Raw genomic sequence first — 10,793 nt, forward strand, 5'->3', positions numbered from 1 at the left:
CACAAAATATCCCAAAACAGTTTCCAACAACTTGTCATTGTGGCCAATTAACAGTTTTGACACCTGATCCACCCGTGAAATGTCATGGATCATTTCTGTGGATGTGAGTTTACTCGGACTGATCCATTTATAAGCCAGTATAAGCTTGTCAGTGTTTATTTACACCAGGTATAAACCAAGAGTCAAACCAATCACTTCCCATAAGCTATTTGAGTGATCACAACTGTGCTTTTTCATGAGTATAAAAATATATATTTCTGTAAAAAATGAGTGCTGAAACCTCTGCGTTGCGGGGGAAAAACAGCACTGTTTGGAGGTGCAGAGGTTGGGCTCTCTGCTCGGACAGTTTTATGAGTGTGCCAGTAGGGCAGAGAGAAACAGAGAAGGATGATTTTACTAAATAAGATCCAGATGTTTCCATCCTCCTGCGTTAAATCTGCCAGGCCATCACTGATAACGGCTTCAAGATTGACTGACGGGAACGAGAGTGAGAGAGCAATGTTGTTGGACAGAAAAAGAGAAGGAGGTGATTTTAACAAACAGAAGAGAAACTCATGCTTTTGTAAATATTTTGGTTGTTTTTTTAACACTTATGTACTCATGCTCTGTGACGCTCATATGCACGTGTAGTCACCTGCAACACCGTGAAATAATTGTTTTATCTGATCACATTTAGTTAAATCTGCAAGCTCAGAACCATTTTTCCCTGTTCAGTATTGTCAAATGTGTGTCGACAAGAGTTGATATTTGTTCAACGTAGAGAGATTAATATGCTTGTTTAAAACTTTTAAGCACCACTAAATCAACTCCTAATGCCACAGCTAAACTCATCTAAACAGAACTCAGTCAAAATGCACAATCAAAAGTGTATGAAGCTGATAGATCTAGCTCTACAATCAACTGATGTTAATATTAATGGATATTAGTATCCATATTGTTCAGAAACGTTTACACTACTGCTCAACACTTGAGGACGTTTTTACAGTAATTTTATCACAGTTAAACGGTTTACTGTTCGTCACTGACTATCAAGAAGGTTTTGTATGAAGAACTGATGATTCTGAACTAAAAGCATTTGGCATCACCGAGGGGCCAAACTAAAACCACTCCCTCGAGAGCTCATTAATCACAGTCAACAATATACCACACATCCCGTCCTCCGTCTCCATTTATCTCTCTCTCTCTATCTCTTTTTACCTCCCTGTGTACTCTACACGTACATATATGCCCTGTTTTCTACATCTTTGCCTGTGAAACTGATCATTGTATGTGAGATCTTATGCATGTTAATCATTAAGCTCTAATTCACACCAGAGTAAAGTATGATAGAGCGAAGTCCATTATATTATCAAACTGTAAACACTACCCAGAATGCCCTGGGTTCCTTAGAAAGACCAAAACACACAACATCATCACTGTGATCAATACAGCATTCATTTGAGTATCCACACAGTTACGGAGGAACACATTCACACAATCATTGACCTGATGTGAGAACTGTGAAATCAGACCAAACTTTGATAGATATTGTCACAAGGCTCAAGAGAATCTAAAAATGGAAATAAGTTTCTACTGGACATTTTACTGATTTTCTAATGACATTCTAATAGTTTTAGTTTAGTTTATTTGTTTGATTTTGTCACTTTTATCATTGTTTTTATTTTTAAATGTCTGTAAACTTTTTATTTCTTTTTATTTCAGTTTTTGTAAAGTAAAAACTAAATAAAAATAAGAAAAATTAAACTGAAAATTAGCCCAAATGAAAATAAGTTGAAGTTATTTTATATTTAATTTAATTTTAGTTAGTTTATTTCAAGTAATGACTTTTTTCTAGTTTTAGTTTTTAAAACTGTAATAAACCTGCTTTTAACTGTTCAATCATGATTTCAATGTGTTATGCCAAAACCAGTGGTGTAATGTAACGAAGTAATAATACTTTGTTACAGTACTTAAGCATTTTTTGGGAGAATCTTTACTTTACATTTCTGTCAACTTTCATTTTTGATCCACTACATTTCCTAATTAAAATGTATACTTTTACTCTGATACATTTCCATGAAGAATATCCATTACTTACTACTAAATAAAGTCAGAAGAACACCGAATGCAAGAAAGCAGATTTGACAAATCAGTGGTCTCGTTAGTGGTGGTCGTTTAGTTGGACTGCTAATGCAAGAAAGTTGATTTTTTGTATAAGTGTTCTAGTTAGTGGTGTTTGTGTGATAAACTTATACTTAGCCTCCAACTCACAAACTGGCGAGTAAAATCTGAGAATTTATTAGCCACTGGCTAATTTAAGACATAATTTAGTCACCCAGAATGAAGATTTAGTAGCATATGCAACTAAATTATTTTTCATGTTTTAAATCATTTCGAATATCAGTATTCAACGTTTTGTTTAAAACAAAGCATTATCTATGCATTTGTAACTGCAGGTTAAATGCATCCATGTCTCCTCTGAGCTACATTAAATTGTGTAAATACATCTAAATGCCATTTCAGATGGAGATTACAGAAATGTTTACTTGTGTTGGAATAAAAGAGACATGTGCCGAATGAAGTGCCTCTTATGCTAACCCAAAGATACAAAATGGAAGAAACACAACACAACCTTGGTACTCAAACGGTGTATAAACCTTTTTCCATTTTGCATTTGCTTGTACTTTTACTTTCAATACTTAAGTATGTTTAATATTTAAACATATTATTTTAAATTTTATTATTTTGATATTTATTTTACATACTTAAGTACAATAAATATCACATACTTTAAAATTTGCACTTAAGCAATATTCTAAATGCTGGCAAAGTCATTTTCTGGAAAGATATCTTTACTTTTACTTAAGTGTGGCTTTCAGGTACTTCATGCACCACTAGCCAAAACCCAACATGATATTGCTATCGAGCTGCTAAGGAGTTCTGAGTGTTTTTAACATTGATATGCTGTTGCTAGGGTGTTGTGAGTGGTTGCTAGGTGGCTGCTTACTACCTTAAAAGATCCCACCCCCAAGTCTCTATGATATAAAATGGTTTGGGTTCCTCCTTTAATCTTTCGTTGCATTTGCAAGTCAAATCAGTTAGAATAGTAACAGCAATTTTGAGAATCATTCATGCTTTTAGTGCAAGTAATGCCAGATGAGTTTTGCTAAAGCTTAACAATTAACGTTAGGAGTTTATTTTTTTAGCAAACACCACTAATAATCTTGTCCATATCAATACACCATATTATGAAAATATTACATTGGTTTCCATGTGTTCACTTAGAAATATACACAATCATTAACTACCATGCACATGTATATATTGAACAAATTCATGAGGTCTGGCAATGTGAAAGGTAAATAGCAATAATCAATAAGAAAAGGCAATAAAAATTATTCTTTACAAGAAAAACAGTGTGAGACAGAGAGACAGTACCTGCTCGAAGCCACAGCATTTTGTTTTAGGATGGAAACAAAACTGAAGATGTGTGTCTATGACCCAGTATGTCTCTCATATCCTTCTAAACAACATACACTTTTCCGTCTCGGACCTGAGTTGGTGGGTCCAGGGTTACGCGAATGTGTGTGTGTGTTGTAATGCAGGATTAGGTCTCAGTCATGAGACAGAGCTGTACCAGGCCACCACACACAGTTCTAGTCGCCCACCAGCACTGAACGCACCGGCCAACCTGAGCAGCTTACCTACCCTTCACGAACATGAGAGAGGGAATGATAGAGCGCTAAAGAGCAATGAATACTCTCATACTGTCAGCAGAGGAAGGAAAAAAGTAGAAGTCGGGTAAAAATGACGAATTCAAGGAATGACGCATTTTCAGAGGAGTGTAATATAGTAACAGTCCCACATGCTTCTCCAATGCCAATATCTCTGCCCAATTTTAACCCCAGCACCCCAGATTAATCCCTACTAACATGCCGATTCACTAGCCAGATAATCTGGTGTGGTCTGATCAACCACATGAGTTTACATGTCCTATTTTCAAAAAATGAAAAGATTGGCATATGTAACTAGCATTGTTTTAAGTGACAGAATCTATGCAGGTGAATCTCCATCGCCATGGAAAAAGAAATGAGATTTTATCCAGTCTGAATCAATACGTGAGAAAAGTAATGACAAGAAGATATTTTTTTCTGTTGAGATGTCATTGAGAACTGCATGCAAAACCAAAAAACACGACCAGTGTCATCTGGTTAACAAGCAAATGATTCTTAGAAATTGATTTTTTAAAATAATAATTTAAAAAGATTCACATAGGCACCCTAATTCTAATAAGCAGTCTGAAAAATCATTTTAAACTCAATCAATCAGTCAGGCTACTGAATCAACATTTGATTGACTTAGACTTTCAGTAATGAAACATGTTACGGGAGATAAAGTTTGTGAAACCTAAATCAGTATCATCAGTGACTAATTGTTATTTTTAATGAAGATATTTTCAATGTTTGTTTAATAAATTAAATTTATAAATGATAAAATATAATATAATAAAAAAAAACATTTTGAAGTACTGCTTACATATTCTTTGTGTATAAAACTATTAAAATAATTTTAATTAATTTAAATAAAACTAAAATCAAATAAAATATAAACATTAGATAAAAAAGATAAACAAATGAAAATTTTACTAACTGAAATTACTAAAATTAGTTTAAGTTACTAAAACTAAACTGAAATAAATCTAAATTAAAACTCAGGGTTTCCCACACATTGATTTATTTGTGGCGGGCCGCCACAATATCAAAACTGACCGCCACAAATAGATTTTCCAAAAGCCTTTGACTTCATTGAATAAACATGAGCACTGCACGTTATAAAATCAAAAACCGATGCGGGTGTTTTTATATCAATGTATTTCAGAAGGAAACCGACTGTATTTAGAAAATTTTCGATTTCATTTTCATTTCATTTTGCATGTAATACTTGATAAGGCAGCGTTTGTGAGCTCAACGCTGCTTTGCAGCCGTTACCGGAGATTCCTGTATCTCTCCCGCTCTTAAAGCGCCTCCTGCTGGCAGAAAATGAATTTGCATATATGTGTATATATGGGGGCGGGGGAGTGCCGCCACAAATAGAGTGTAAGGCTGTGGGAAACACTGAAACTAAATATTAATATAAAAAAAAAGAAGACAAAAATCAGTCAATCATGAAACAAATATCACTGCACACAAATCATAGAGTTCCAATAAAAGGAATGATGTCGGAATCGGATCATGGTCACCTGAAATGTGTAAAGTGCGTAATTTTTGATTTGTTGTAATAGAACTGGCATGTGAATGTTACAGGCCTGGCTGCTCAAACACAATGCATTCCAGTGACAGCAATACACCGTTACATAAAAGAGACCATACGCAGCGGCCAAACTATTCCCTTCATCAAACAGCAGCCCCAGGAACCGTCTGTACCTGCACACACTGTACCTGAGTGATCCATGATTTACTGACATCAGGCTAAATGTGACCTAACCTGCCCAAATCCTCTCACAAATGTCACCAAGTGCAGTAGTGTGTTTTAGGCATCATGCAAACCACTCAACTGCGTGGGGCTCTGCAGTATGGCACATGATTTCTACTGAGGGGGAAGCCCTATGATAAGCCCATTAACTGTAAATGTAAAAATTTATATAATTTCCCAAATAATCTTACACGCTTTTGAGTAGAAAAAAAACTCCTGTAAAGTAAAACGAGAGCTGGCAGGCGTCGGGGAGGGTGGTGTAGGGATGAGTTTCGATGTTATGGAGCTCACAGATGGGTTGCGGTCCAAAACATCAACTCCTACACTCACGTTTTGACCAATCAGCTCCTTAAAACACAATGCTTGTGTGCTTAATGTGTGCTGCCGTACAAAAACCCATACGTGTGTGCCTGTGCATGTTGCCGTGTGTGTGTTGTATGACCTGTGCCCTACCCTTATCTCACCCCACCCACAGCATGTATGAGAGTGTGTGTGCATCCATCTGTGTGCGTCTGTCTGTTATCTCTCTTCCTTGCCCTGTCTGCACACTGTCACACTAATGGAGTCGGAATGAGGCAGCGATAGTGAAAAAGAGACACGAGAGAGAAAGAAACATTACTCGCACCTCATTCTGATTTTTAATAGTCTTGTAGGTATGCCAGGAATGATGCGGTGCATTAGAGAGAGGGGCATGCGGACCCTCTATAAGCAGCTTATGGCTAGACTCAATCGGGCTAAAACGCTTTCTGAGCACTCTTATGTCACAGGGGGTTTCTGTGCTAGTTATCTTTAAGTAAATAGCTGAAAAATATCCACTCTATGCCTCCAGAACCGAAGGAATAGAAGCCAGTTACCGTTTCCCAGAATTCCTTTCAACACCCTCAATCACTGAGCCTTCCTTGCGAATAAAGAAAACACAGAAAGCGTTCATCAAGGCTGTTTGTTTACTCTGAGAATGTGTATCCATTCCTCTCAAATGTATTCACCAGATTGACACAAGCGAGGTGACGCAATTTATTACTAATCATTGATTATTGCTTTTTATTAATATTTTGAAGTTGTTTTTGTTTTTATATTTTCCATATTAATTTCAGTTTCAGATAAAAGTTTTAGTAAGATTATGTTTTTTTGACATTTAATTTTTTTAAATGTCTATATTTTATTCTATATATTAATTTTTATTTCCGTTTTAGTTTGTTATTTTAGTACTTCAAGTTAAACTAAAAGAAATGAGAAATTTTGCCAACTACCTGCAATAAGTTTTCCCCCTAAATATTCTTTTGTTTTAGTTAACGTTTATTGTATTTCAAGTAAAATGTACAAAACTGTAATGGTTAAAATCAGCTCCAAAGATGAAAACAACTACTTTTCATTTGGAATAAATACATAAATAAATTTTTTCTACAAGACATCAATGAAATTAAATGGAGAGCAAAAGGAGAATTTTGCTTAAGTCTCCTGCTTCTCAGATATTTCTTCTGGAGAAAAAGTCCCCAGTAACCTCCTATGTGTCTCCTCTGGATGAACAGAAGAGATCTACACAGAGTATTGAACTGTGCTCAGATTTGCTAAAACACCAGAGTCTAAAGTCAGAGATCTCAACATAAACTCAAACATTTCTCATCAGATTCTTTAATTGCATGACAACCAATATGTGTCTTTTTCTATTCCTTTCTTGTCGAAGAAACACCCAAGTTGATTTTTAAATGAAACAAGTTTTGATAGATCGACCTCTGAGCAATGAAATCTTCCTCTAAGGGTGAAATGAGTCCTACAGACAAACAGCTCAATCTGCCTCTGCTTTTGTGCTTTGTGTTGCTGTACTCCACAATGGATGTTCATTTAAGATACCCTCCCCGCACAACACACACACAAACAAACAAACAGAGCACAAACACACAGAGCATTCATTGGGAATTGTGGATGCGGAGCACAATTAAAAACTGCAACCAGCCATTAATTCAACTGCACAAATACACATAGAGAGAGTCAAAAATTAGAAAACGACAACAGAATCTGAATTTTTCCAGATTTCACATCACATGCTAACTGATTCTGGCGTATGAGAACATTTCTAGCGTGTCTCTGTGGAGAAGGCTGTCAGATCATCTCTAGGGCAGAGGCAGCAGGGTTTCGGCCGGGACCAGAGGTGCGCCGTCTGCCTCACTCCCCAACTGAAGAATGTAAACATGTGAAATTCTCATAAAAGAGCATCGCTTGGCGGCCGTGAACTCCAGAGCCCAATGAAGTCAACAGTGTTTACAGTGAAAGCCTGTCATATATACAAACAGTTACACCTGCTCTGAGAAAACACACTCATGCCTAATGATGTGCCACAAATTATGGTTGGGAAATCCCTCCAAAATAAACAGTTTGTCTTAGAATCTGCCATAAACAACTATAACTGACAGAAAGACTGACAGAAACAAATATGACCACTGAGAGAGGACAGTAAAGTTAAAACAATGGGGTGGGCCAAATCTTTCCTACGAAAAGAAAGATGAGAAAAGAGTAAAGAAAAGAAGCAGAAGACAATAAATCAACATTTTGCAGTGATTTAACCACAAGTAATACTTAAAATGATGAATCACACATGTCCAGGTCACATTTAACCCCCAAAATCAAAAGAAAAAGTAATTAAAGACATTTTCTCTTCAAATTGTCATTACCACAATGCATCTATATTCTTCTCAAAAGCAATTCTCGTTACTGTAGTTTTTTAAATTGTAAAATTGTCATCACCGCAATGTATTTAGATATTTTTTGCAATTATCATTACTCTCAATAGTGATTCTCATTACTGAAATAAAAAAAAAAATGTCATTACTGCATTATATATTTTTTGTACTCATTCTCAATAGTGATTCTAATTACTGTAATTTCTTTTAAAGAAATAAGCAAATTGTCATTACCGCAATGTAACTAGATATTTGTGTAATTCTCATTATTCTCAATAGTGATTCTCATTACTGAAATAAAAAAAAAATTAATGCATTATATATATATTTTTTGTACTCATTATTCTCAATAGCGATTCTAATTACTGTAATTACTTTAAAATAAATTGACAAATTGTCATTATCGCAATGTAACTAAATCTTTATGTAATCCTCATTATTCTTGAAAGTTATTCTCATTACCGTAATTTTTTTTAAATTGATAAATCGTCTTTACTGCAATGCATCTAGACATTTTTTGTAATCCTCATTATTCTCAGTATTTATTCTTATTACTGTAGTTTAAAAAGGGTCAAATTGTATTTTTCTTGTCCTTGCCCAACACTCCCAGCTATCTTTTCATTAATCCATCTCTCTCTTTAATTCTCCTATTCTCAGTGTCTCTGTCTTAACCATTACAAACACACCATTTATCACATTCCTCCGTACTTCCCAGTGTTTCTTCTCAAACCCCTCCTCCTCCCTCCTCTGGATTCCATCCTTCGCTCCCCGCATCCGTACATCATCATCTCTCTCTATGCGATCCCCTCCACCTTTCTGCCCTTCCCCAACATTCCTACACTGATTTCTGCCCATCTGACCCCTGCGATGCCCTGATGTGGCCTCTTGTGTCTCTCTCTCCCAAAAAATCCAGCAAGACACATGTAATCCTGCTAAATCGTGCACCAATAATGTTTGAGACATAAACATGGTGGTAAAATACATACCAACGCATATCAGCAAACAACGGACGTTGGCAAGTTAAAGGAGTTACTTCCGCAATTAAATTCTGTCATCATTTACTCGCCCTCCACTCGTTCCAAACCTGTATATGTTTCTTTCTTCTGTTGAACACAAAAGAAGATATTTTGGAAAATGTTAGTAACCGAACAGGTTGATGGGCAACGTTGACTTCCACAGTTTTTTGTTTTTTCCTACTATGGAAGTCAATGGTTCCCATCAACTGTTTGGATACCAATATCTTAATTTGTGTTCAACTGAAGAAAGAACTCATACAGGTTTGGAGCAAGTGGAGGATGAGTAAATTTGAGAAAGAAGGTGCTAAATTTTAATTCTGTAAGTGAACTACTCCTTTAACTGGAATATGTGTTGATATTGAGTTGTAGGAGAGTAGGTTATTGAGAAATAAGCGTAGAACATCATCAGTAACGAGGGTTTTTTTCTGTATGTTTTCAAGTGAAAATGTTTTGATATTGTGTATGTAATGCATACGTGAAAATACAGATTAGCCTATATAATCAAATTTTAATTTCATGCCAGACAAAAAGCAACAAAAAGTACCAAAACAATACCAATTTTTTTAACGCATGTTTTTGGACGTACACCATGGTATTTTTTTAAGTAGTGTGACCCTCGCATGCTTTTATTAGTGTAACCTAATGTATTCAAGTTGACTCAGACATATAAAATCAGCTTTTTAGATCACCTAAAAACTTGAATATGGAATATGTACCGTGTTATTACCATCTGATGCATCACTGTAACGTCATTAGGGAAGAATCCAGCAAACTATTCTTGAACTGTCACATCAACAGGTGATCAATGCACTGTCTTACCTTCGAAGAATCTCTGTAAGGCCTCCGTTTCATCAATCACGGTTTCCATTCTAGTGGCTCCCGTTTATAAACTCCATGAACATGAACGGACGGATCCTCCGCGGCGCGCGGGAGCGGCGGGAGTCGCGTGCGCTTTAAACTCTCATCATCCCGACGCACAATTATCTTATAAGTTACTAAACAAGCTACTGAGTTCCCCGGAGCGAGTTTGGTATCAATATCTCCTCTGGATTATTAATATATATAATAATAAAAAAATAACAGTTTAGTTGTTACGGTTTCTTGCGTAAAACACAAATTCCTTTTCTGAGGAGATTTTACCTTTGAATGTCAGGTGGAGGCATATTCCAAGTTTCCTCTGATGATTTCGTTTATTTATAAGCACGATGCATAACTACAGCTTTATTTCATGCGAAATAGTCATTTGAAGTTAGATAACATATTTTATTCGGTTAAAATGAGCCTGTGAGCGGGTTTTGCGCACGGAGCTGCGCTCGAGTCACTTTCAGTCAAGCGCGCTCACCGTCCTTCTCTGCGCGCTCTCACTCTACTCGCGCCGTGCGCGCGCGCTCACTTGCTAGGAAAGATAAATGTCCCCCCAAAAAACCAAAAACTAGTTAGGCAATTTATTACGTACGAAAGTGATTTTTCAGGCCAACTAAAGAGACATGTCTCAAATTTCCTGTTCAATTTAAACTGCAAAACGCGACCCACAAGCACAGAAACAACAACTAAACACCAGTGTTGGGTGTAATGCATTAATTAGTAGTTATTTTTTTTGTTAATTTTTGATACTTTAATTTTTTAATTGTTGGGGATTTATATTATT

The 10,793-nt window shown here is 36.0% G+C and overlaps 1 protein-coding gene across 1 annotated transcript in view; it reads right to left on the reverse strand.

Moving 5' to 3' along the window:
- Positions 1 to 10,506, reverse strand: part of LOC109051060 (myelin regulatory factor-like) — a 28,607-nt gene extending 18,101 nt beyond the window's left edge. The window contains 1 exon segment of the mRNA XM_042715037.1: positions 9,965 to 10,506. Coding sequence (XP_042570971.1) covers positions 9,965 to 10,013 — 49 coding nt within the window. The 5' untranslated portion in view covers positions 10,014 to 10,506.
- Positions 10,507 to 10,793: the final 287 nt, after the last annotated feature.

This window comes from Cyprinus carpio, chromosome A25 (genome assembly GCF_018340385.1).
Source record: "Cyprinus carpio isolate SPL01 chromosome A25, ASM1834038v1, whole genome shotgun sequence".
In the NCBI taxonomy this organism is placed as follows: domain Eukaryota; kingdom Metazoa; phylum Chordata; class Actinopteri; order Cypriniformes; family Cyprinidae; genus Cyprinus; species Cyprinus carpio.